Source organism: Carettochelys insculpta, chromosome 15 (genome assembly GCF_033958435.1).
Source record: "Carettochelys insculpta isolate YL-2023 chromosome 15, ASM3395843v1, whole genome shotgun sequence".
In the NCBI taxonomy this organism is placed as follows: domain Eukaryota; kingdom Metazoa; phylum Chordata; order Testudines; family Carettochelyidae; genus Carettochelys; species Carettochelys insculpta.
The window spans coordinates 24359329-24387136 of NC_134151.1; the positions used below are offsets into that span (position 1 = coordinate 24359329).

Genomic DNA, 27808 nt, shown 5'->3' on the forward strand with positions numbered 1-27808 from the left:
GCTAATCATTCGCGAACTAAGAAGGTTGATCTCTACAGCCATCCTAAAAAGCAACTCTTTCAGTAAAAGCTAATGTTTAAATCAAAGCTATCTGTGTTACTCTGTGTCCTTCCAATTTAAAAACCTTTTGTGTGTGTGTCATGAGGGTGACAAACATCTGTGTTGGAAAACAGTTAGTGTACCTTAAGTATCACTGTATATAGCCAACAACTGCTTTTTGTAAATGCTGGAGAGCCCAGGCCTTTCCATAGTCTAGTTATACTTTCAGGCGATTGAGTAGGCCAACAGCTAAGCTATAACAGTTATCTTCACTGGAAAAGAGAGCTTGCACTAACATCAAGCTTACATTTTCAAAACAGTGTGTGGTATTTAGCTGCTCTCTTCCTGCTGTTTTTATTAGCACTTGTCTGGCTTGCACCACTCTGAAAAGTTACCCATAACTACCCTTATTTTTCTTAATTATTTCAGGAAAATGAACACTGAAAGCTGCTAAACAGAACTGGAGAAAAGCTTCTGCTATATGTATAGAAGAGGTGCAGAGGGATGTTCATTTTTATGGGAAATCAATATAACTTTCTCAGAATCAGCTATTGCATTTTGGGGTAATTTATTTGATTTTTTACAAGAATTTTTTTTTTCATAATTTAATAGTAATTGTAGATAAAGAAGTGCAATATAAACGGGAGGGAAAAGACGACAACAAAAATAATCCTTCCCAGAAACTCTGAGGAGGGACACGTAAATTAAGAGCACCATGATACTGGGGGTGAGTGCTTTCTTAAGAATAGGTGCTGAAACTGGGCGAGTTGGATACCTAGCCCTTGTTTTATGAAGAACCAAATCACTTCACTGTTGCTAAATTGCTAATGAGGGAAGTGAATAATATCTAGAAATGTTTCTGCCTACATTAGCAACAGTTCTGGCTCTTGTGCCTCCTGGAAGGAAGGCTTTTGCACACTGTGTCCTTTCTAATTTGAGTCCCATGGTGCTGAAGGAGGAATGCTTTATCTCTTCATATGATAATATGATAGATTCTGCATATTTAACTAGCCATGTTTTTTGGTTCTCAAAGCCACCCTCTGATCCCCTCTTTCTTCCACTAAGAAGTTTCTTAAATATAATTAGACTGTTCTTTATCCACCAAGGTGGAGGTGATAGTACTGCCTTTCTTTCACTATTCCCATAGCAAACAAGAGTAAAGAGAGAGACAGAGAGGGGAAAAAGAAGAAGAAGAAGAAAAAAAAGAAAGTTGGCAGCAGATACTTCTGTCATGTTTGTTCTGAAAGTACATCAAAGAATTCTTCTATCTCCATCCCACAAAGGAAACCAGTCATTTTCCATTAAATCTCTCACCTAAATGTCTGCATTTGGCAAACTGCTTTCTATGATTTTTCTTTTTCATAATACAAAGGTCTGTTATAAAAGCTTACATATGGATGGAATAATCAGGGCACTACAGTCAGAGGTGCAGATGATTTGAAGGTAGACTGAAAGAAAACTGATGACTTCAATAGAACTTAGAGACTCATCAGTACGGAAATTCTGAAGCTGTGTTGTTCTACAGAATCATTAAGTTATGCATCTTATACAAGACCTCGGTGGTCTCTTTCTGGGTTCCTTTCAAAATTCAAGCCATAAATCATACTTCCAAAAAAAGAAAAAATCCCAACACAGCCCAGTTTCTATTAGCAGAGCATACCTTATACTATAAAACTTGCAAGTTGACCAGTGTTGCACCATGAAGCTTATACAGTTTTTTCCCCTGTGAAAAAATATACAATGCTACTGCCTATTTGTTGCAGTGTAAGGTCCTATCAGGATTTGTCTGCTGAAGACTCTACATCTGTGCCCTTTCATACTTCCCCAACCCAGACCATTGTGTTACCCCTCCTGATGCCTGTAACCTCACAGTGTAAAGTGTTTTGCCTCCCATTAATAACAAAGAGTGAATCCTTAGCTGGTGTAATAAGATACTGTCCAAATAATCCACTGTCTTTCATAATTCTGTTGTAGCTGCTCCAGGGCCAGTCTTTGGCCACAATAGGGTCCTTTAACTTCTTCAGTACGTTCATTTTCCCAGTTGACAGCTCTACAGAAAGCACATCTGTCTGCAAATGTGACGTAGCATATATATAGTACTGATTGCCTTCAGTGAAAGAGGGTTGAAATGTCAGATCAGATACATGTACATTTGTCTGTAAGTCATAAATCAACTTAATTTCCCCTTGGATAGTTATTGCCTGGACTTTAAGCCTGCCACTGTCTTCAGCTGCACTGACCAAAAAGCGTCCATCAGGGGAAATATAGGGTGTACCTGATATGTCACTGTTAGGGCCAATCACAGAATCTGTAACACTGTCAATAATGAGCTGGGGAGAGGCTGTGATCGATGTATTTTTTTTACACTGGACAAAGAAGTAGCCACCTAAATGGGTATAGGCCATGGTCTGCGGGGTGCAGGTATAGTTTTTGAAGCTGATAGTCTTGATGTGGGTCACAGTTTCCAGGTCAATTTTGTGAACTGCAGATTTCGATTTGTTAAAGATGAAACCGAACCTGAAATATAAAACATGACATGGGAGTCATCGCAGGAGCTGTGGCAACATGCTTGAGAGAACACTGAAATCAGCAGAACAGGCAGATTCCACGCTGTTATTTTCCATTGTGTATAATAATACCCACTTTTCTTCATGACACCACTGACATTTTAGCTCTTCTGCCATGTCTTCAGCCCCCCCCCCCCCCACCTCCTACTTTTTTGATTAATATGTAATTATGAACTAGGGATGCAATCACACAATACAAGAATCCTGTCTCACATGAATAATCTCATTAACATCAGTGATAAGAACAGCGTGCAGGATCAGGCCCTTTATATGTTGTACTTGAATTACAAATTATTCTGGTATGGTATAATCCCATGCGTATTTCAGACACTTTATGGCTCAAAATCACAAATACAGACTAAAGCATATTTTGTACTTGAGAAGAGAGAATACAAGGAATTTCTGATTCTGGCCAGTGTCTTAGTGTAATTTAGAGCCACCCGGCGGGAGGTCCACTTTAATTTAACTCCAGGAGACCATTGTTTTAGCCGAGGCTACTGCAGTGCACACCGTGTCCCATACCATCTGCAGCAAGGACGGGTGGTTTAGGAGTTCGTCAGCTGATCCCCACAAAGAAGACTTACTGCGGTGGAAATTTGGGGTCTTCATTTTCAGTTTTGGGAGAACAGAAAAATAAAATGAATATTGAATAAATCTCCCCTAAAAGCAAATAAATGTCCCATAAAAGTGGGAGGCTGCAGTAGGCTACCTTTGCTGACCCAGGAAAAAGGTCAGCAACAGCCAAAAAATGGTTATAGTTACACTGAAGACAGTAGAAAGGGCATCTTTTGGGTACACTTGTGAGAGTGAAACTTATTTTTACATTGAATATCTTTTCATCCATTCAATACAGAAAGAAGGAAATTAAGTGAGATGTTTGGCTTGTCTTTAAAAGGTGTAAGATTGCTTTATGAAATGTGACAAGAGACTTGTTTTCATACAGTTAAAACACATATTTTGCTGCATTCTGTGGCTTTATTTCTTTAATCTTAGGCAGAACATCAGTGACACATTCAGGAGTGATTTCACTGCTGAAGAATTAGCTAATGTACTGTATGGTTCTGTGAAAAATCACTGAGCTTAGCCTAGCATTTTCTCATTATGTTATGATTCTTTACAAACTTCATTTAAAATAACTGCCATAGAGAGTCATATGTGAAAGAAATAGGTGATGACATCAGTTTTTCTCATGAATGAGGGCACTTTGACTTGTTTAAAAAAACACCCTGACAGTGTTTCTTTTAAGACACCCTTAATACTTGGCAAAGTGACTGAATAAGAGGAAAAATCTGGCTTTTATTATGCACGTCAATTTGAAAAAGTGGGTCAAAACATGCTTTATGGGCACAGAGCTCATGACAAAGGTAATGACTGTGTGAAATCTCTGCTCTGAAATCTCACTGAAAAAACTTGTTCAGAGTAATTTTTTCCTGAACCACCATTGAGTCTGTAGGGCACATTGAGAATTAAGCCCTGTCCCCAAAAACATAAAAGAGAGACTACTCACCCTATACAGAAATATTGGTCTTCAAAAACGTGTCCCCCCAACCCTACATAGGAGCTTCACTTCTAGTGCATATGTGTCCCATGTGCCTTTGATTGGAAATTTTCATCAGTGGCCATTCAGCCCACAGGTGAGACTATCAGCAGCATCCTCACACATCTTGTCCGCTGCACAGAGGCTATATCGGGCTGCATGGGCAAACTGCCCATCTGTTCCTTCTTTCCCCAAGTCTCAGAAGGAAACTCCAAAGCACGTGGAAGGAAGATGGAAGCGGGGGGTACACCTTGAAGACTTGTTACTGCAAAGAATGAGTAACTTCTCTGTCTTCTCTGAGTACTGTTCCTTATGGGTGCTCCACTTCATGTGTCTTCCAGGCAGTATTCCAATAACAAGGCAGGGAACTTCGAATTGAGTCCAGAACAAAGGAAAAACTGCATTGTCAGTTGCGTCAGTCCGAGGAGATTACTAACACATATTACTAAAGACCTTGAAGTAACTCTTCAGCTCAGTTTTTAAACAGAGACACAGATGTCTGTAGATTTTAACCTTGTCAAACAAATGTTAAGAACCACTCAAAGGTGGCATGAGAAGCTCTTAAAATAGCCAGATGAACCTGAGAGAAATAAGTCACAGTTATATTTCCATTAGCTGCACCAGATATTCCAGTACAACTGGAAGTGGGACAAATTTTGGGGGTAGCATTTTAGAATTAACACCACTGGCTAAATCTTCTCCACTTTGAAGGCAAATGTTCTGGTTCTTTCCTGTTTTATTTATTTTTTTAAGAATAGTGTTTGTTGTAATTCTTTAGAACAGACTGACTTTAACCCCACAAACCATTAAGAGTGAGGGGGAGAATGCTCACAAGAAACATCTATAGTATCCTGGGAAAGGAGCTGAAAAGAGAGGGGCAGATTGATCGCTGGACAAAGACATATGCGAGCCTTGATCACATTGGGTCTATTAGGATAATGTGTTCTTGTTCTGTCTGATTTTGTTCGCCACTTGGAGAATCAGAGGCATGAGGAGAAACACTAAAATAGCTTATTTGTCCAAGTGAAGTGGTGGTGAGTGATGACTTAACCTCCTATGCTGAACGGAATAGATGATATTTTTTGTTTGTAGCAATGATGAGATCTGTTTCTGAAAATCACCACATCTAAACTTTATCACCGATAACTTGGGAACCCAACTCCCAGTCGTAGTCTTTGGAAAACAAAACAAAACAAAACAAAAACACCTGCTCAGAGTATTGACTCTGATATTTTGCGTGCCCTGGAGATAGATGCTGAAATTCTTACATAATGTTTTGTATTCCAGTTAGTTAACCTTAATGCAGAGGGAAGGATATCTCACTTATCTCTGACAATTGATATGAAAATATGCAGGCCACATTGTCTGTCATGACTTTGATAGAACTGGCTGATGAGACATAGAAAACAAAGTTGCAGATAATTCTGACTGTTCGGAGCACTAATAGATTAATATAGATGGTAGTTTCTTGGGGTGACCACCTCAGGACATTGATCGTGCCCCCCATCGTAACAGAGGTACATCCAATTAGTAATGGTGGTGCCCGTTGGAGGAAGGGGTGAGTGATGAACCTTCCATTCATCTAGGTGACAATCAACCAACTGAGGAATTGATACCCTTTTTTAGGCTGTATCTGTTTGGCAAGAAAGCTGATCTGAGCCACATCTGTAAACAGTGAAGCCATAATCTCACATGTTCCATCACAAATACAAGCAGCTATGTGACCTAGAAGCTGAAGGGAGTTTCTGACTGAAGTTGAGAGTCTCCCTGGAAGAATTCTGACAGAGTATGATAATGTCAAAGAAAGTCAAGGATACAAAAAAGCACTAGCGATCCCTTGGGACTCATGGAGAAGAGTGGGAATTCTGACCTGTCTCCAAAGTGAGGCAAAGGGAATACTCCATCATTACCAGTCACAGACTGATTTCCTGCTGCTTCCCTGGCTTCAGTTTGAGGGTTAAATAAGATGTGATACTTTTGTGGGAAATGTGATTCTCCCAGGCTACACACACTTAAAAATTGTTGACAAGGATAGTCTCTTTACACGAGGCAACATTTAAACCCCAGTGAACCGTGCATGCTTCATGCATGGAGCCTTTCCACAGAGGACATAACACAACCTTTCAGTAACGAGTAACTAAATACTACTACAGACTAAGAAACTAAGTAGAAAGAGGTCAGTAAGATGCTGAGGCAAACCTGATGGGGATGCACTAAATTCTGTCTCATTGCAGGAACTGAGGGCAGTTTGCTTGCACAGCTTGATATTGCCTCAGTGCAATATGTGGGTATCAGCAATGGAGACAAATGGAAACCTAATGAAAATTTACAGTCAAAAGGTAAGTGGGTCACATGCACATCTGAAGGGGAGCAGCAATAAGGATATTAATTGAAGAACATTGTTTAGATATTTGTCTGAATTAACAGCCAGTTGAAAGTGTAATATCACTTTTAGTTTCAGCAAGCAGAACTATTTACTCTGGGTCAAAGCCTACAGCCAGTGCCACTGATACTATTGCAGTCATCAGTAGAGCCACAATCCAGCTGTTAATTTGAACTTGTATGTGTGTTTAAGTACTTTATTGGACTGAGGGGCTAAAAAGCAGAAGATGCCTTACAACAATCTTATGTAAGCTATACTGACCACATAAAATGATTATGACATAGCTGTTGAGATATCATATGGTAGCAATATAATCAATTACTATGTACTTACCACTAATTTCAACTGTTCACATGTAGTTGCCACATTAATGCCATGAGATACATATTAATTTAAGTGCATTAAGCTACATTGTAATTGCCTTGGAAATGATTGTAACTACAATGCAAGGCTTTAAATTTAAAAAGTGCTTACACCATTTGTGCAGTCCTTGTTACTGCACACACAAATCACAAATCAAAATGGTCGCTTATGTATTCAACAGCCAAATTTAACTCACAATAAAGTTGTACCGCCCAGTTCAATAAATCTTAGGATAGGTTGCCATACTGCTATGAGCCCAGAATCCTTAGGGGCTTGTACTGGCAAGGCTAGCCCATTCTGAAGCCTGTGCTGCTGTGTGTTTGTTACTGCTGTTGCCAACAGTACAAGCACACCTTAATTTGCAGTCCACAGTGGCACGTTTTGAACCTTAAGATTTCTAACTTTTGGTTAAAGCAGAAGCCTGACACTCAAGGTGCAATTCCTTGACTCTAACATAGACATTCCGAATAGTTCGGGGCAATTTGCTTGTTCTGTTCTTACATCAGTTTCCACATCAGGAAAATGGGGATAAAACTACATCACACATTCATTAATATTTGTATAATACGCTAGCTGGTTAGACAGATGATCCCCTGGAAAGACAAAGTATGATGATGAAGAGTCACTAGGATCATTCCTTACCTAATGTGATTAATAATAAGATTTGTTGACGGTATGAAAAAATCATCCACATCTTCAAATGGGGTGTGGATGAGATGCTGATTTTCTCCTGCACTTGCCTCTGATATTACCTACAATAAATAAACAAAATGTTGAGTATAGGGAAAACAAAAAGGAAGATAGAAATAAATACAGGTTATATAACTGTCCAAGACACCAAACGATTTTTGCTATGTATTTAGGAGATTCAAACTGATTAATACTTTCAAAATAGTGCTTGGAGTAGCACCTTGAAAAATAGTGTTAATAAAATGGCATTTGAGCTTTGACATTTGTAAAGTAAGTGCAAAACTCTCAACTTTTATAAGATGATGTTTATAGCAGTACACAAACCAAACGTACAAGTTGGAACAGTGTGACAATACTAAACCTAAAATAATGCATTCTACACAGTTTAAAATAAGCGTTTATTTCATAGCCACATTTATTAACCTCGCTTAAATGCACAGTAATAATTCACTGCCTTGAATGATCAAAACGCTAACTCTTAGCAGTTAATTATCACTTTGAAGGTGCAGAAATGTTCACCCATCTACAACATCATGTAAAATACACTGAAGAGCAGAGAAAGGCGCTCTCTGTCTCAAAATGCTGTCCTTCAACACAAAGCAACCCTTCTGCTGCCATGGAAACGCAGCTTTGTTATCTCCCATACAACCCCAGAAATATGAGGAGGAAGAATTTTTCAACAATTAAAACGTTAAATACTGAAGCCACTTACTGGGCTTGTTTTGGTTTAAGATGGTATAGGTCAATTCACTAGAAGATTTTTGTGAATAGAGTGTGCTAATAGCAATTCTTTTGAATTTATGGCTAAATAATTAATCACAGGATGTTCAACAAACTAAAAGTTTCAGTTCAAACATTCTGCTTGAAGCCAGAAACAGTATGGTACATTTCAGTGCTTTTTTTCTGAAAAAAAAAAAATGGTGCTGGAACTCAAGCTCCAAACCACCTCCTGCCACCCTGCCTCCAGGCTTAACTCCACTGCAGCCCCAAACCTCCCCCCAGGCTTCACCCTCCCCCCCCCACAGCCCCAGCTTCCCCCAGTCTAAATGAATGCCTCCCCTAGGGCCAGGCACCCTCAGCCCTCCTCCAGCTCTAAATCAATGCCCTCTCCCTACCCCATAGCCAGGCTCCCCCAGCCAATCCCACTCCCGTACATTCCACTGACTCATGGAGCCACTGATAGAGCTGGAGTTGAAGGTACCATGCCGGGCTCCTAGGGCTGTGCTGGCTACTCCGGGGCCAGGGGCACTGGTAGGGCTGAGTCTGTGGAAGTGCTGGCATGCAGGGGAGCACCAGCAGCATTGTGGGAGCGGGCAGGGGCTTGGGGCATGGAAGCACCAGAGATGGAGAGCCAGCTGGGGTGCAGGGGCGCACAAGCAGTGTTGGGACAGGGACCCTGGTGGGGCTGAGGCTGGGGAGTGCTGGATGTATCGGGATTCGGGGGAGCGCTGGCAGCACTACAGGAGCTGGCGGGGTCAGGGGAGCGTCAGCAGCACCAGGCTGTGAAGCCAGCAGGGGCTGGAGTGCCAGCAGTGCCAAGGAGCCAGCTGGGGTGCAGGGGAGCAGTGAGAATGCTGAGGCACCCTGCCAGCCTGGGTTATGCACTGCAGCCTCATCCGCCTCCCGCACCCCTCCCAATGCAGGCCAAGAGGGAGCCCTTGACCCCACGCTGCTGGGCAGCATGCTCCTGGAAGCACCTGCTACTCACCCCAGCCTTCTCCCTCTAACCCTGTGTGGGTCAGCCCTGACTCAGACACCAGCGCATGCTTGACCACTCCACAACCTATGCCCCCCAGTCTCTGCAGCAGCCTCGCCCTCCAATTTGAAGCTTAGCAGCCAGCTAATCACAGAACGCTCCTGGGGCCTTTGCTGCCCCTCATTGGTGCCACTTTCTCACATAAAAAGGGCACACTGAAGCTGACCCCAGGATGCCATCTTTGTTTAGGGCCCAGCTCCTAATTTCCTTGATTGGAGCCAGCTGCCAGGCAGCTCCAAAGCTGGACCCCCCTCAGCTCTCATCCTAGTTATGGCCCTGAAAATGGCAGCACTGGGCAAAAAGGTGCTGGAACCCTGTTCCTTGGCATTCCAGCAGGAAAAAAAAAAAAGCCTTGGTACATTTGCTTTCCCATAAATGAATAACAACTAAACATTAGCAACTCATTTATAGGCTGCATAGCTTTGTTGAATAAACTAATTTCTGAAGAGGGAGAAAATTAAGGTCAAGCTGTACAGCTGCATTTTTCTTTTTTATTATGGAGCTGTGGGAAACTGTTAATGCTTTTTTGGGAAGAAAACCTCATCAAATTAGACACTGCAATGTTTCTGAGGCGGAGGGCAGGATCAGAAAAACGAAAGGTACACTGCTGTTAATCTGATGTTCTCAAAGTGTTTCTGTACTTCACAAGATAGTAGAAAGGACCATCTGAGAACTACCGCTGTATAACAAGTTTCCAGCTGTGCAATTGGTGTTGTTTTGTTAAAAATCACATGTCTGCACCATCTTTCCTTTAATTACAGAAACCGCTCACAGCTGGATGGAAGCTGTTAAGTTGGAAAGAGTAAAGGGAAACCATTTTGTCTTCTTGTATCTTGTACAGGAACTCTTGTTAGCTATGAAGGAAGATAGCCGACATTGCTTCAGAAACTTCAGTCTAGCTGCTGCTCTTCTGTTGCCAGAGGTTATAACAGTGCAGGAGTCCTCATTTGGTCTAGACAGTGCTTGGTTCTGCTGTGAGGGCAGGGGACCGGAATCAACGACCTCTTGAGGTCCCTCCTGGTGTTCTATGACTCTGTGATTCTTTGATTTTGTTAGTGAGGCCTACTTGGTTGGTAAGATATGCATGGCCATGTGGTACATGCTCAGGGGTCAGCAACCTGTGGCTCTGGAGCTGCATGAAGCTCTTTGAGGAATAATTTGCAGCTCCAGATGCTGACTCCTCTGTGATTCTGGGTGCAATGACCCCTGTCCTGTCCTGCATGTCCACTTGGGGGGAAGCGGGGAATGAAATTTTGGCAGGGGCCGCAGCGCGATCGGCCTCCCTCCCCTGCTGCTTGGCACTGTTTGAACTTTCAGCTTCCCAGTAGCTTGGGAGGCACCAACCTGGCAGCGGTGCTGCAGCTCTGAGGATAGAGAACTCTCCATGGAATCAGCACAGGGTGAGTCTGGGGAAGGGGGAGTGAAGACGTAGGCAGCCCAGTCCTTTACTACTGCGTGAGGGTCAAAGACAATCTGAGAACCCACAGTCCACTCTTATGCACAACCTCCTGCACTGCACCTGGGGTGGGATGTGGTGGTGGGCATGGAGCCTCAGATTTGCCCCACAAATATGCTGGTTAGTGTAGCCAAACAGTAGTGGGAGGGATGTAGTTTGCTGCTGGGCATGGGCCTTACCCTGTGGGAGAAGGATGGCAATAGTGTCTCACTGATGATCATTTCTTTCCCAGGACAGCACTGTTGTGCATCGCGTCTAACACACATAGGCCTGCTGACAGTGGGGACAAATGGGGCAACTGCCTTAGGGTCTGGAGATTCAAAGGGACCCAGGACTCCCAACTGCTACTGCTACTGTGGCAGCAGTGCCAGTCCTTTAAATTGCAAGTCAAGCCCTGAGTGGCATGCTCCAGATGTGGGGAGGGGGAGTGAGGGCCAGCTGCCCCACCCCTTCTGCCTGAGGCCCTGACCCTTTTGGGAGCATGGAACTGCCCCCTCCCACCTTGCATGGGGGCCTGGCAAGTCTTTCAGCTCACCTGAACACAGGACTTAGGGCCAGTGCTCAATCTAGCTTGTAAAGATCTGGATATTGTTGATAATGATGGGTAAAGGGCGAAGCTTGAGCTCCATAGACCTGGAAGATTCTAGGTCATGTGCATCAGAATATATCTATTACACAGGAACATGTGTGGATGGACCAGACTCTGGTCTTTTGTTAGCTTGGTAAAATGATGAGTAGAGCTCAGTTCCTTTAATAGTTAACCCAGGATCAAGGCTGAGTAACTATGTGGAGGACTGTGGTCTTATTCTGTGTTTGCACTGATGTTTCTGAAACAAAATTTGTCTTAGGGGCTGTGCGTGTGCTTCTTTATGCTTGAGAGCGGCTTTGGAAACCAATCTGACATTTCTATTCTGTTGTTTTGTGGGCTGCAAAAAGAAGCTCAAGTTTTGGGGCAAGATGTGAAATAAAATCAGCAGAATTCAAAGAAAATAAGCAGCAGCTTAATGGACAAGCAGAAAACTTAGATCCTGTATAAAACTGAAGAATAGCAGCTAAGTGTATTTAATAGACTGTTTGTCCTTCCTCAATGTTAAAAAGGTAGAAATAGGCTTGTTCTGATGCAGGCACATGCTTGGCCAAACAATTCTGAAGAAACTAGAAAACTACAGTACAATGTGTGTAGATATATAAGTACCTTTTCTGCCCAGTACCACAAAATGCTTTGCATTCTTACCTCATCCTCCTTACAGTGCAGAGGAATGGTTTCTGTACTGGTGCTCCAGTAAATATTGGGCTAATTGAGCACCTATGCTGGGGTTGGTTTGGCACAAATCAGAGTTGTCTGAGGGAAGTCTGGTGCAGATGAAAAAACCTCTATGGGCTGTTATGCACAAGGGGAATACCCATGGGGTAAGAATGTCTGGTGGCAATCCTGCCCTCCCCAAACTTGCTTCCTGCTTCAAGGGATCCTGTTATATGGGTCATGAGGTGGCAGAGTTGGTACTAGAAATCACCGTGACTGGACAGCTACTTTGCATCCACATTGTGCCAGCTCTGCTTCACAGGAGGCTCAGATCATGCAGCAAAAATCACTATGGCTGCAGTTACACTACAGTGCTCTTTCAACAGAAGTCACTATTGGGGGACATTTCCAGACAAAACTTCTGTTGACAGATGTGGCCACACACACAAAAGCCAATCAGAGAGTGCTCGCTCTGTCGACAAACCAGCTGGACTGCCCAGCTGCTCACTCCACAAAACAGGCACCTGGAAATACAGCTCACAGGGGCTACGTCTACACGTGCAGCCAACATCGAAATAGGCTATTTCGATGAATAACGTCTACACGTCCTCCAGGGCTGGCAATGTCGATGTTCAACTTCGACGTTGCTCAGCCTAACATCGAAATAGGCACAGCGAGGGAACGTCTACACGTCAAAGTAGCACACATCGAAATAGGGATGCCAGGCACAGCTGCAGACAGGGTCACAGGGCGGACTCAACAGCAAGCCGCTCCCTTAAAGGGCCCCTCCCAGACACAGTTGCACTAAACAACACAAGATACACAGAGCCGACAACTGGTTGCAGACCCTGTGCCTGCAGCATAGATCCCCAGCTGCCGCAGAAGCAGCCAGAAGCCCTGGGCTAAGGGCTGCTGCCCACAGTGACCATAGAGCCCCGCAGGGGCTGGAGAGAGAGCATCTCTCAACCCCCCAGCTGATGGCCGCCATGGAGGACCCAGCAATTTCGACATTGCGGGATGCGGATCGTCTACGCAGTCCCTACTTCGACGTTGAACGTCGAAGTAGGGCGCTATTCCTATCTCCTCATGAGGTTAGCGACTTCGACGTCTCGCCGCCTAACGTCGAAGTTGGTGCCGCTACTTCGAAGTAGCGTGCACGTGTAGACGCAGCTAGGGTTCCCCATTGTTGTGGATGCCCTGTCTGTCAATAGAAGGCTCCCCCAGAGTAGCCACACAGTTTTTTTGTTGACAGAATCTGTCGACAGCAGCTTTATGCCTCAAAGCATTGAGGCAGAACTCTTGTCAGCAAATATGCTATGTTTTGTCCAGATACAGCTGACAAAATGCATTTTGTGTGTGCATGCTCCACAAGTTTTGAAGACAAAACTGGGGTTTTGCTGGCAAAACTTGCTAGTATAACCGTAGCCTATGAGTTTTGTCTGCTTGCATTTTTCCTGTTACCACTCCAGCTGGTTCTACGCACACTGGTGGCATATGTCATCAGCCTTTAAAACCAAAAGGATGAGGGCAACAAGGAACTCCCATGACTGCTCTACAACATACTCTCTACTTTGTGCCTCAGAGCATCTCAAAAACAGATTAAACTGTAAGGCTACATCTACACTAGAAAGTTTTGTAGACAAAACTCACAGAGCATTTACACACAAAAATTGTTTTGTCGGCAGAAATGGTTGACAAAAAAGCCATGTAGATGGTCTGGGGTCCCTTTTGTTGACAGAAAAGATCAAAGAATCAATTCACTTTTATATGTAGATGTGAACTGTCAATAGAAGTTTTGTGAGAACATCTAGCCTAAGAGAGGTGGGGAGAGTGCAGGTGCAACTCAAAACCAGCTTAAATTCAAGACAGAAAGTGTTGTTATCAATAGCCAATGGTGCTGCTAAAGGAAGGAGGGTAAATTGTTAACTTTTCACAACACTTACCTGCAGTGTTGGATGGGACTTCTGCATGTTCCCCCAGCTAAGGACCCAGACTTGGTCATGTGATTTATCATAATGTAATTTGGCTGGCAGGGGATCAACATCTATAGACTTCAGAGAAACAAATAGTATTATTAGTCAAATAAAGGTGGCTGATGACCATTGTTTGTGTTAATATTTGTTCACAAAGACAAATAGCACACTGTGAGTCAGTGGCAGAGGCAGAAATAGAAAGTAGGCAGTTTGATTCCAAGTCCTCTGAGCTCACTAGGCTGATATTACACCAACTCAGACCACAACTTTGATCTAGTAAATACAGGGGACAACTGCTGCTAGAGTTACTCTCGGGCAATCCCATTCTTTTCAACCTGGCTATAACAGAGGTCAGAGCTAGTAAATCAGAAATACTTTTGATCACTATCTTATCTGCGGAGCTGCAGAAGGATTCCTAGAACTATGAGAATCATGCTGTAAAGCAGTTTTTGAGACTGTGGTTATAGCAGGCAAATGACACAATATACCTGCTGACTGACAACAGAAAAGCTGTCCAACAGATGAGCTAGGTTAAAAATTCAATGGTTAGCGTATCAAGCTTTGACAGTGCTGAATAAATAGTTCACCTGGTAAGTACCTGCATGACTTTCTGTGTCTGGATATCAATGATCATTAGTCTGTTCTGCTTGGGCTGCGCCACATAAATATATTTGTCTCTAACGTTGACAGCTGAAGCCCAGAGGCAGGACTGAACAGCTTCACCTTCAACTCTAGGACAGATCTCTTCCTGAAAGAGAGAATAGGTTTAATTTGTGTGAGTTCAGGGCCATGCTCTAAGCAGTCTGCACCTTAGCCTGGAATCATAGAACAAAAATCTGTGGAGACTACAGTATGCCTAAATTATTTCCCTTCCCGTTTTTACCTGGAAAACATGAAATAATTATTGCATTAGGTAGCAGACAGTAGTCTGGATCTATCCCAGTGAGATTAAACAAGTGGCGCTTGCTGGAAACTCACATTTATATTCAAAGAACCATGATGCTGCACGGAATGTATCTTTTGAAGTATCCCCTGGTACAAGAGGACTTATATTGCTGTCAACATTTATTAGCAATATAAATCTCTTTAGGGTTTAAACCACAGTGATCTATGTTTTAATGGAATTAGTGTGCTACATTATTCCAATAGCCTTCATTTTGAGTTTTAGGGAATCATGCTCTCAGCTCCTTGTGAGTTAGAGTAGCAGAAGAGTCCAACTGTCTCCCTAATGCTACCCTAGCTTTCATTTTATAACAGTATCATATGCTGTGGGCCCAATCCTGTTGACTTTACTCACATGAGTCATTTGTTGAATTTAGATTCCTATTAGAATCAGCAGGATTTGTCCTTTGCTACTTTGTCTGTAATATTGCGTCTCCTTTTTGGTAATAGCTTTCTCTTTATATGCCTTCTTTCCCATCTGCTCTCATCTCCTACAAATGCAGCCCAATGTGCCATCAGCCTTCTTGGCAACAAGGGCACACTGTTGACTCTCATCCAGCTTCTCATCCACTATAGCCCACAGCTCCTTTACTGCAGAACTACCACTTAGCCATTCAGTTGCCACCCTATAGGAGTGCATGGGATTCTTCCATCTTAAGTTCAGGACTCTGCACTTGTCCTTGTTGAACCTCATCAGATTCCTTTTGGAACAATTTTACAATTTGTCTTGTTCACTCTGGACCCTACCCCTATTCTCCAGTGTGTCTATCTCTCCTCCCACCCGCAGCTCAGTATTATCTTCAAACTTGCTGAGGATACAATTCATCTCCTCATCCAGGTCATTAATGAAGATGTTGAACAAAACTGGCTCCACATCCAAACCCTGGGGCACTCTGCTTAATGCTGGCTGCCAACAAGACAGTGAGCCATTGATCACCATCTGTTGAGACTGACAACCTGTCCAGCTTTCTGTCCACCTTATAATCCATTCATTCAATCAATCCTTACTTCTTTAATTTGCTGGCAAGAATACTGTGGGACACCATATCAAAAGCTTTGCTAAAGTAAAGGTATGTCATATCCAATGCTTTTTCCATAGCCACAGAGCCAGTTATCTCATCATACAAGGGAATCAGGTTTGTCAGACAGGACTTTCTCTTTGTGAATCTATATTGACTGTTCCTGATCACCTTCCTCTCCTTCTAATGTTTCAAAATGGATTCCCTGAGACCCTGATCCACAAGTTTTCCAGGGACTGAAGTGAGGCTGATTGGTCTGTAGTTTCCCCAGTTCTCCTTCTTCCTATTTTTAAAAAAAGATGGGTGCTATATTTGTCTTTTTCAAATTGCCTGGAACCTCCCCCATTAACTTTTGAAAGTTAATGACTCTGCAATCACATCAGCCAACTCTCTCAGCACCCTCAGATGCATTAGATCTGACCCCATGGGCATATACATGTTCAGCTTTTCTAAATAGTCCTTAACCTGTTCTTTCACCACTGGTGGCTACTCATCCACTCTCCATGCTATGCTGGCTTTATGAAGGCCTAGACCAAAGAAAGCATTTCAGCTTTTTCCACGTTGTCATTAGATTGCCTCTCCCACTCAGTAAGGGTCCTAAGCTTTCCCTGACCTTGTTGCTGACATAACTATAGAAACCCCTCCTGTTACCTTTCATGACCCATGCTAGCTGCAACTCCAACTGTACTTTGACCTTCTTGACTATAGCCTTGCACATTTAAGCAATATTTTTCTCCTTGAGTTGTAACTACTGTAATAAGATTTAACAATATATCCAAACAGAGTGCTCAGGAGTGAGGATCAGTGTGGATTCATATGATGATATATTAAAAGGAAGATGAAGGAAAATGTTAATCTAAGAGTTATTAATACTTTAAAAAAACTTGTTTAACACAATGGTGCCCTTTCTTCAACATGTTAAACAAATAAATTAAACATTTCTGGCTGTATTTTAGTACCTGTGTTTGAAGATATTTTATAGTTCAATAAGATTATACAAGAGGTGCCTTATTTTGCAATAGCATGATATGAATCATGGAAAAAACTTAAATCAAGGCCTTAAAGGCATGTGATATCTTATTACAGAGCTTGCTGTGTTGTGTATCATTGTGTTTGATCCAATATTAAAAGTTTACTGCCGCCGGGGCAAAACTTTCCTTTACTGGTTTTTTTTGAATTCATATAACCTTAGATTTCAAAAAAATCTAATAGTTGTAGAACATTCCAGAGAGACAAATAGGAGGGCCCAAGTCATCCTTACTTTCAATGGAACTTACACAGAATGGTCAGCAGGGGTGCAAACTTCTCCCTCCATTCTGTCACTTTATCTCACTTTATGCATTGTTTTGTATTGTTAATATCAGCCTAGGAAGCAAAGTGATTGCCATAATGGACCAGATCTGAAGTGAAGACCAATCACATATCTATCCTGCAGAAGAAGAGTTTACTCATTTTGTGTAGTAACTGCAGTTCTTAGAGATGTGTCCCGCTAAGGGTGTCCCACTTCAGCTGTGTGTGCACCTCTTGAGAAAAAAAGTTCCTGGACGAGGTGAAGCAATTGATCTTTGGCAGTCTTTATGTTAGGAATATGCTGAGGTGAACTTGGTTTTCTAGCTCCCATCTGCAGTGCTGTGAGAGGAATCTGCTGAGGACATTGTCTGTGGTGTTCTGAATATCTCAAAGGCAGACTACTGAGATTCTGCTCTAATGAGCTATGTACCAGGTCTATAAAGCAGGGGGAGGGATAGCTTAGTGGTTTGAGCCTTAGCCTGCTAAACCCAGGGCTGTGAGATCAATTCTTGAGGGGGCCATTTGGGGCAAAGTTAGATTAACAGGGGGGAGGGTGGTGCTTAGTCCTACTGAGAAGGCAGAGGATTAGTCTCAATTACCTTCTGAGGTCCCTTCCAGCTCTATAAGATGCATAATTGGCTGTGTGTGTGTATGTATATAGTTAGCTGGCAGCTTACACAGCAGTTAAATGTGAAAGCAGGTTCTGTGTTAACTGTCTAAAAAATGTAAAGCCCCTTAGCCTGGGGGAGGGATGGCTCAGTGGTTTGAGCATTGGCCTGTTAAATGGTTGTGAGCTCAATCCTTGAGGAAGCTCTTTAGGGGGTCTGGAGCAAGTAGATTTAAAAAAAAATCAGAGATGGTGCTTAGTCCTGCCAGGGACTGGGCTCAACAGCCTCTGAAGACCTCTTCCAGCTCTATGAGATAGGTATATCTCCATGTAGTACTAACTCCAGGGCACAGCAAGGGAGATCTTCCTGCTCCTTTTTTATATAGAATGTGCAGGGTATGTTGTCTGTCATGGCCCTGAGTGATTTGCCCCTTATGAGGAATAGGAAATGAAGGCAAGTCCTGACAACCTTGAACTCCACCAGACTGATGTGGAACCTGGTTTCTTCAGTTGTCCATCTGCCTTGAATTGTGCAGGTAGTGAGGTGGGCTCTACATCCTAACAGCGATGCATCTGTCACAAAGGTAATTGAGCACACTGGGCAACAGAAGGGAATGCCTGCAGAGATGTTAAGTTGGTTCTTCCACCAGTCTATGGTGTTCCTCACTTGTAGAAGAGCTATCACCTATCTATCCAAGGTATCCTGGAGTTCCCTCATTTGAGCATGAGGCAGATGTTGCACTGCTGGGAGAAGTGGGACTCCTGTAAGCAATTAATAGACTGTGTAGCTCACAGGTATAGCCTCTTGGCAGGAGAGAGACCGTTTAAAACCTTGCAAGCCAGGCATGCCCTACCAGGAAAAACTAAGTCTCTCCCTCAGGAGTTAAGAAACCAATCCTATCACTATTTATCTTGCTAATTATAAAACCTGTCTCACCGCTATAGAAAAATTACAAAAGCCAAGGCATAGTCATGGTCAAGCTATATCTCAGGCTGAGGTGGCTAAGAAGGAATTGATGATGGTCCAATTGTGCACTCGTATGTAAGGTGCAAGTGTGGGCTGAACAGATATTGCTAAATGAAAATGCTTAGAGAGATGCACCCACAGGGACTTGAAGAAGAATTGTATGGAACAAGTATTGTGGAAGTACCATCCTTTGCACAGATTTAGGCCCAAAGCTCAGTATCTCCTGGGTGCAACTGAGACAGGGGTTATAAAGAAGCTGGTTGTGGCTCCCTGATTCTTGAGCTTGGTATCTCAAGTGGTCAACTTCCAGAACACAATACTATTCCAGTCCTGCCACCACAACCTCCCACATGCATCAGGAGGGTGTAGTGGGGGCATAAAAACCATGTACACCAGAACTACGTTAGCTGAGGCCCCAGTGGTGAAGGCCTCAGCTTAGAAGATATAGTTCTGATTTGGTAGCATTTTATATCCATGATAGAAATGACAACCTAGGGTGCTGGATTATTGGCAAGACAGGCCCAAGGCGCTCTGTGATTCCAAGGCTACACTTTCTTCATTTTCTGCATGGCCACAAATCCCTGCAGTGCACATCCTCAGCTGGACACTGTGTCAATGTAACTTTTCCCTCTTAATTTTTATCCTCTTCACAAGATGTAGGGAGCAGAAGCTGACAGATGACTTGGATACTTCATTACAAAAACTTACATAACTTGTGAAAATCCTCTCAGTGGGTTTGATATGTCTTCGGATCTCACATTCGTTTGGCTGAATGATTGTGATCCCATCATTGGAAAAGACATAAAACATATTTCCCATGCTTAAGCCTTTAAGAATAAAAGCAGATATTTTTTTTAAAAAAAGACAATAGTTCCCCACGTTTCTAGACTTTACGTTTTTGGGAGAAGAACAAATAATTACTTTACATAAAAAATAGTAATTTGGATGCAAGTAAATTGATGCATTCACAAAATCAAACTTCATGTAATAGCAAGGGTTAAAGGTGTGAGGAACTAGGTATAGACACATTCAAAAACACATTGCTTTGGTGGCAGCAGAAACAAAGTGAAGGAAGCATCTTGATGTATTCCGTGATTATAGCTTTGTCAGAATTTGAATGTGGGTGATGTTCTAACCTTGTCAAATCATGACTTTCTCTCTCTTTCCACTTACTTTGGAAATACCTTGCAAACTGTCACATAACTGAGAGGGAAATTTCAGATAAAACACACAAAAATAACCCCTCAAAGCCACAGAGTTACAATTAATTTAACCTTTTTCAATTTGCAAATTGTAAAGAAGAGAAATAGAATTGCTTGGTTATTTCACAATATATATATATTTTTTAAGAAATACACCCTGTATTCTAAAAACATCTACATGAATCAAAAATAGCCACCAAAACAAATACATTTTTGAAATTTTGCAAACTGTAATTCACAAATGTGGAATATTTCAGCATTGCAATAGCACTCTTCTCTCAAAACTGGGGCATTCCAGGAGTTTTTGACAAACTGGATGCTTCTCAGTGGATTTCTGTTGCATGATTATAATCTAAGTATTTCTGTTTAGCAGAAATGCCCTATGATATTGTGAGTTTAATTCTCCCTCAGTTACATGCAAATGCAGTAAATAATATCTTTTAAAATGGGTTGGAGAATCTTTTCAAATACTGTACTCAGAAGGATCCCAACACCCTTTAGATTTTTATGATCACCTGCTAAAAAATTCTTCCAATGGCCTTTGTTATCTCAGATAAAATTGATAGTGTACTTATCTGCCAAACTTCCATGGCACTGGTGATGAAGAATTTTGTTTGTATTCAAATTTGCTCCACAGAAAATTAACTCCTGATCCTGCAAACACTTAGACAGATGAGCAACTCCATACTACAGGGACTAGTTCTCCTTATATTAGCATCTATAATTCCTATTAAGGTTACTCACATCGAAAGCATTGTGTTAAGTGCTTCCAGGATGGGCGCTTAATTCATCATGTGAAGTTTTTACAGTTTGAATTATATATGATTGGGACTAACCAAGTTTTAGCAAATTTCATAAAATATTTGAGGGATTGATTTAAATGAAATTTCAGCATGGGAGAGTGTTCCTTAAGACTAAACTATCTGGGAGCTGAAGCTCTGGCTTCAGTATACAACTGCATGTAGAAATGTACTTTAGCTTTTGATAAGTTTGCTGCTGCACTGAGAATCTTATGCTTTAAGATTAGCTCTGAACCATACCACAGAAATACCCCCAGTTAAGGCATCAAGTGGATATGGGGAGCTGTGATCCTTAAAAGTGATGCCACAGTGAGGGATCATGCATTCTGAAAAAAAAGAAACAAATCTTGAATTTCCACTTAGGCTCTGTCGAAGGCTCAATGTTCCCTCTATTTTATTCCATGCATGGGTAGAATAATTTTGTTATGTGCACCAAGGCATGTGTGGATGTGCACCACCAATAGAAACACATCTTGTCAGCTGTGGGCAGTTGTGGGTGCTCTGCCAGTCAGCTGAGTGTCACCTGAATCTCTCCTGGGTGGCCGCCCAAGTGCTCAGCTGACAGGGAACATTGCTAAGGACCAAGTAGCTTAGTAAGTACTAAGGACTAATTTTCCAGACGTACATTACCAGGTCATTCTGCCCCGGTATTATCAACAAAAACCCACTCTCACTGCATGCACATAACTCCCACTTATTTCAATGGGAATTGAGTTCATATACCAGAGAGCAGAATTTGGTCCTTTGTGTTATGAACGAATGATTCTGCGTATGTAAAATAGAAGTTTCATTTTAAAAAGTGAAAGAAGTCATGCAATAAAGTATGAAAATTGTGATAGATGCCACTTGGTATCTGCATGCACATTATTAGTGTACTTTTATTTGATGATTTGGTTAAGAATATGAATGCACATTTCAACTTTTAGTAGCCCTTAATGGCAAAAGCACTATTTTAATAATGCTTTAAAGTTTTTGCAGATTTGGAGTCACCAGTCCAATTTCTTTTAGTTACCTTGCAATGTTTTGGCATGATCCTGAACCTGCTTTCACTAAAGTCAGTATGAATTGTGTGCCTAACTTCAATGGAATCAGGACCAAGAATTATTTCTATCTTATTGAAGATAACATTCTTGTCAAGGTTTAAAGAGTATTAAATTAAAATGCTCTTATGGTCAATAATTTTCAGATAAGCTTTTAACCACCAAAGTTACTTTTTTGGTAATTAACCACTGGAATTCAACTGTCATATAAAACCATGCTCCTCAAGTCTGGATGGTATACACACAGTAAGGATCCAGCTAGTATCAATTGGACAATCCGTGTAATGGTTTTCCTCATTCTAAGCCAAATCTGTTGAAATATTTAAATAGGTAACATTGGTAATCCCAGACTTTCATGTTTAAAGTTTATATTATATTATATTATATTATATTATATTATATTACTGATGATTATTTATTTGTTGCTCTTTCCTGTCATTCCTTGGATTAGACACAATAGCTACGGTTACACTAGAGACTTTTGTCAACAAAACTGGGCTTTTGTTGACAAAACTTGCAGAGCTTCTTCATACAAAATGCTTTTTGTTGACAGAAACTGTTGACAAAATAGCCATGTAGATGCTCCAGGGGGCCTTTTTGTTGACAGAGTGGATCAAAAGATTGGCCCACTTTTAAGTGTAGACGCGATCTGTCAACAGAAGGTTTATCGGAAAGTATCTTCGGACAGTAACTTCTGTAGACAGATCACTGCCAATGATAACTATTCTAGCTTTGACAACAGCATGAAAAATTAATTCTATATCTGAGCCACCCCATCTTCTACCCATTATTTTCACTACAAAATACATGCACATGAAAGCATTAACTATTGTGTATACTTCCAATTCAGCGTGAAACTGATTGAGTGTGCTATGTGTGCTCATGTTCCTGTGTATATTTTGTGAACATTTTTGAAAATATAGCCCTCTTTCAATAACCTACTGCAATTATTTAAACTCTGATTGAAAGCAAAAAGCTTGTTTCATGCAGCACAACATACAGTAAACTCACATCATTAGTTTACTGCAGTATCTAATTTATTGTAACACAAACAACATGACAGTGATCACCTTACTGGACTCAGCTGTGATCATCCCTTGGTTAATAATCCTTTTTAAAATACTGCCTTTTAATTTTAATAATAAGGAAAATATGTATGAGTGAACAAACAAACAAACAAACAGGCATCTTTTTTCAACTACCCTTTTCTCTTTGCCAAGTTTTATCATACTAAATTGGCTCCTTTCTCTAGAATAAATTTGCAGATCAAATATTTTACAACTTAATGTTTAATATGTAGGGAAAGATTTATGTAATCATATTCTAAACAAACTCAGGTTTTCAGGAACAGGGAAAGTAAATCTACCCTCACCTGAATGGTTGGGATTTAATTTTGAAATGTGCACGTTTGATTCTGGTCAGTTGGGTCAGTCTAACACTTGCCCCAACTTCAAAGGGGGCATGTTAATCAGGGTGACAGGCGATTATTAATGAAGTACTGCAGTGAATATGCAGCACTTCATTAGGCTAATTCTTCCACATGGCAACTTCGAAGCATCAAACTTCGAAGTGCCAGCATGTGTGTAGCTGTGCACTTCGAAGTGCCTTTACTCCCCAAAATTTTGAGGTGTAAAGGCACTTTGAAGTAACGCGGGCACTTCAAAGTGCCTGTGGCTACATGCATGATGGTACTTCAAAGTCTGATGCTTTGAAGTTGCCATGGGGGAGAATTAGCCTAATGAAGTCCTGCATATTCACTGCAGCACTTCATTAGTGATCTCCCATCACCATGATTAACATGTCCCCTTCAAAGTTGGGGGCAAGTGTAGACAAGCCCTCTATTTAGTAGAACAGTTATTTGAGTTTATGTATGTGTATTCCTTTAATGCCTGTAGTCCTACGATTTTCTTTCTGCTTATTTCATGTAAAGTTATTTCACCCCACACTCTTTTAGCTAGAACATGAGATATACGATGTATAAACAATCATGCACCTTTACATAGTTGATGCTTGACTGATTTAATTCAACAGCAGTTTCAGACCTGGGTAAACTAAACACTGGAATGTAACAAATAGAAATGCCCACAGTGAAATTTACAAGAAGCTCAGCAGTGAGAAAACAATCTCCATCATTGTGTATTACCCAGTACCTGAGTTGAGCTGGGAATAGGGAAGAACTGTCCCAGAACAATCTGCTCAAGCTAGTGATACTGCCATTATAAATGACCCAAAATCTGCTACTTTTAAGCATATGCCACCACTGCTGTTACAGGGAATGGAACAGAAGATACGCTCTGGGTGTTCATATGCCTCCAAGCCATTACAGGTTGAACCCATCTAATTGGCACTCTCTTGTCTAGCAACATCTGTAATCCGTCATGATTTTAGTTTGCCAGATGACTGCTTATCACAGGTGTGACCAAGTTTCATGTGCTCCTATATGTTGTGTCCACATGGAGTCTTACTGCCAGCAGCTTGATGCAAAGGAGGGGTCTTGAAAATGCAAATTGAAGATCATTTGCATATTTGTGAGGCTAATTTGCATATTCATGTGAGATTACCCTGCTGGCAGAGGCTGCTGCCAGCAGAAAACAAGAAGTGTAAATGTGGTTCCGGTGGCAAAACCACCCTTTGTCTGCAGCCCCTTATGCCTGGAAAAAAATCAGGGATAAAGGACTGCTGACAAAGGGGCATTTTGCTGGCAGACCCACATCTACACTGCTTATTTTCTGCAGGCAGCATCCTCTGCTAGCAAGGCCATCTCATGTGAATGTACAAAATAGCTATACAAATATGCAAATAAGCCATATTTGCATTTTTGAGAGCCCTCCTTCGCATCAAGCTGCTCGTACTACAGCTCAGTGTTGATGTAGCCATAAAGTTTGTTTACAGTCACCAGTTCTGGCTCTTAGTGTTCTGTGCTGTTATTTAGCTGTAATTTACCCTAAATGTCTTCTAAGAGCCCAGTAAACAGTGGAAGTGTTGGTAAGGTGCTACTCAATATTGACTTCCCACAATCTGGCAAATTCTCTCATTTGGCACCGGTCAGACCCCAAGAGTGCCAGACTACAAAGGTTCAACCTGTCGTAGGATTGGCCCCTGGACTATAAAACACCCATCCCTCCTACCACTAAAAATGTAAATATGTTTTTTTTTAAGTTCTGTCACAAACAGATTTTACACTGGGTGGAGGCTTAATATGTATAGCTGCTACACAAGCTAGCTTAGACCATAGTAGCCTACTGAAATTATGGATTCAGTCTTTCTTAGTAGATAAACAGTTCTTTAAAATGACTTTAATGTTTCTGGCAAAAAGCATCCTTACCTTCTGCAATCAGGCAGAGCATATATTTCCACCATACCAGTTGAGCGTGCAAGGACCATTTTACATCCAGTCCTCTACACTATGCAAAGAGAGGAACTAATTGCAATCATATGATTTAGGGCTTTTGGTTTTCCTTTGGCTTTGCCATCAGGATTTTAGAGGCATTTTAGAAAGTGACCTGTAGTTCAAAAGTGCACAGAGCGAGATGTCCACATTTGTGCATGCAGTTGCCATAACTATGTGTGCAAGAGGAGAAAGGGTGAAATATTCAGCTGGGGCACAACTGTTTAGATATTTTACATATTCATCTATTGCCATTGCAGGTGCAAACTGGGATATAGATATCTTAATACACTTGAACCTCAGCAACCTTGGGAAATAGGCTATGCCAGGTTATGGGATTTTCCAGACCATGGATATTTGCCATAATGAAGGGTGAACAAAGTCTGTAACTAAAGCTTTTGTATGTACCAACCATTATAGAATACTATACATGTATTACAGGTCATAAGACAAATCTTTAATACACTGTATTAAAACTGTCATTTTGTTTTTATTATCATGTGTAGGTAATTAAGTAGAAAACCTCTAACTGTACATCTCTGACATTTTTCATATTTGAAAGTTAAGTTTGTGCTAGACAGTACAGTAGATAAATGTAGGCATACTTTTTTTTTGTAGCACTGTATTTAAACTTATTTTGTTTTTATTATCATTATGGCACTCCAGCCATGTGGGAGTCTGAATCATGGGTGTTCCTGGATTACAGAAACCTGGATTAAGGATGTTCAAGTGTACCCATTTTTGCACATTACTGCAGTACATGCACACACAAAGTCAAATTAAATTTTGGCCATAAGTGTCTCCTGAGCTTGAATCCATTAGTTACTTATGAAGCTTTTTCTCTAATTTAGCCTTCAATTTACAGAAATTTTGACCTTGGACAGGACACACTATAAATCTGATTAGATTAGAGTCCTTAATTGCCAATTAAAACAAGCAGAGATAAGGCATCCTGTGCCCCTCATCTACTTAAAGGATTGGAGGGAACAACAATTATTGTTTCACTCAACACATATGAATATAAGAAGGATGTAGGTGGTTTGCATGCTAGTAGAGAGCAGGCAATGAAAGACATGAACCACATGTTTAAAAAAGTGACATACTGAATTTATATCTACATTTATTCATATACTGTAAATTGAGATCATAATTATTCTGGAAATTCTGTTAAACTACTGATATTTGCTTATGCCAAATCAAGAATTTCAGCTATATCGCTGTCACCTATTATTTTATAGGAATAAATCAAAATTATGTTAAGGATTTACATTACAAAAGTTATATCTATTATATGAAGGCGGCTTCTAAACTGCTGTTCTGATCCTTACTCTGACAGCTGTGAGAGCTGATAAAGTTAGTGGCAAGTCAGTGGAGAATGGCCCATTATGGAATTATTGAAGCAGACAAGCACATTATCACTACAATGAAACAACTTTACTGTATGTAGTACCTTCCTCTCGCCACAGTATGTTTGCAACTGCAGCATCAGAAAATTGGGAAAGCCAGAAAATAATCAAGAAAAGAAAAAAAACATAGGTCATCAAAGTTTTCATTGTAACAGTTAACTGAATTAACACTCTGATTTTAAGTGAACTATTTAATTAAAAAAAAACCTTTATAGTATTCATCCAGGCAAAGTATTTAATTTGAATAAAACACCAGGAAAAAAAACATTTCCAAAGTCAAACATCTCCTTGTGGAGAGTCCTGCAGTCCTTACACTGGTAATCATCTAATTACAATGAATGTGAGTTTTGTCTGTGCCAAGACTGTAGGATCATGCCTTGATATACAGAACGTTCTCCTGAATATGTTGATGAGAGTGATTACTGGTACATTTTCAGTAAGGACGTATATCATCTGTCCGGAGCCTAGAACAGATAATTATACTAAATGCTTTCCAGTATTTCTTCTGGAAATTTTATGCAGCAACATAATATTTTCATTCTGGAGTCAGACAACTTCCTTAGGCATGCTACTTGAATTTCAGTTTGTAATATTTCAAATTATTTTTTGTCATAGTATAATTTCTCTTTCTCATGTGTTAAAGTGAAAATGACCAGTACAAGCTAGAGTATGCAATTCTACTCAGTGAACCAAGTATTGCCACAACAACAAGAAGTCCTGTGGCACCTATAGACTAACAGATTTTTTGGAGCATAAGCTTTTGTGGGCAAAGACCCATTTTGTCAGAAACTTGTAGTGGGGATTCCAGAGGCAGGTCTAAATGTACAGACTCATGAAAAGAAGGTAGTACCAACCAAGAGGAAGGCCAGAGATGATGAGGTCTATTCAGCCAAAGGGAGGATGTGGCTCACTTCCAGCTGCTGATATGGAGGTGTGAACACCAAGAGAAGAGAAACTGCTTTTGTAGTTGGCCAGCCATTCACAGTCTTTGTTCAGCCCTTGACTGATGGTGTCAAACTTACAAATGCATTGTAGCTCCGCAGTTTCTCTTTGGAGTCTATTTTTCAAGTTTTTTTGTTGTAGGATGGCTACTTTAAAATCTGTTACTGTGCCATCCTGCAATAAAAAAAACTTGCCAGC

At 41.2% G+C, this 27808-nt stretch overlaps 1 protein-coding gene across 1 annotated transcript in view; it reads right to left on the reverse strand.

The window, feature by feature from the left end:
- Positions 1–1822: 1822 nt before the first annotated feature.
- The window catches only part of FSTL4 (follistatin like 4), a 490670-nt gene continuing 464684 nt past the window's right edge, over positions 1823–27808 (reverse strand). Inside the window, exons 10-15 of the mRNA XM_075009751.1 lie at positions 26713–26739; positions 19541–19659; positions 14606–14755; positions 13978–14085; positions 7532–7641; positions 1823–2556 (exon numbers count right to left, since the gene is read on the reverse strand). Of these exons, the coding sequence (XP_074865852.1) occupies positions 1854–2556; positions 7532–7641; positions 13978–14085; positions 14606–14755; positions 19541–19659; positions 26713–26739 (1217 nt within the window). The 3' untranslated portion in view covers positions 1823–1853. The remainder of the gene's footprint in view (positions 2557–7531; positions 7642–13977; positions 14086–14605; positions 14756–19540; positions 19660–26712; positions 26740–27808) is intronic.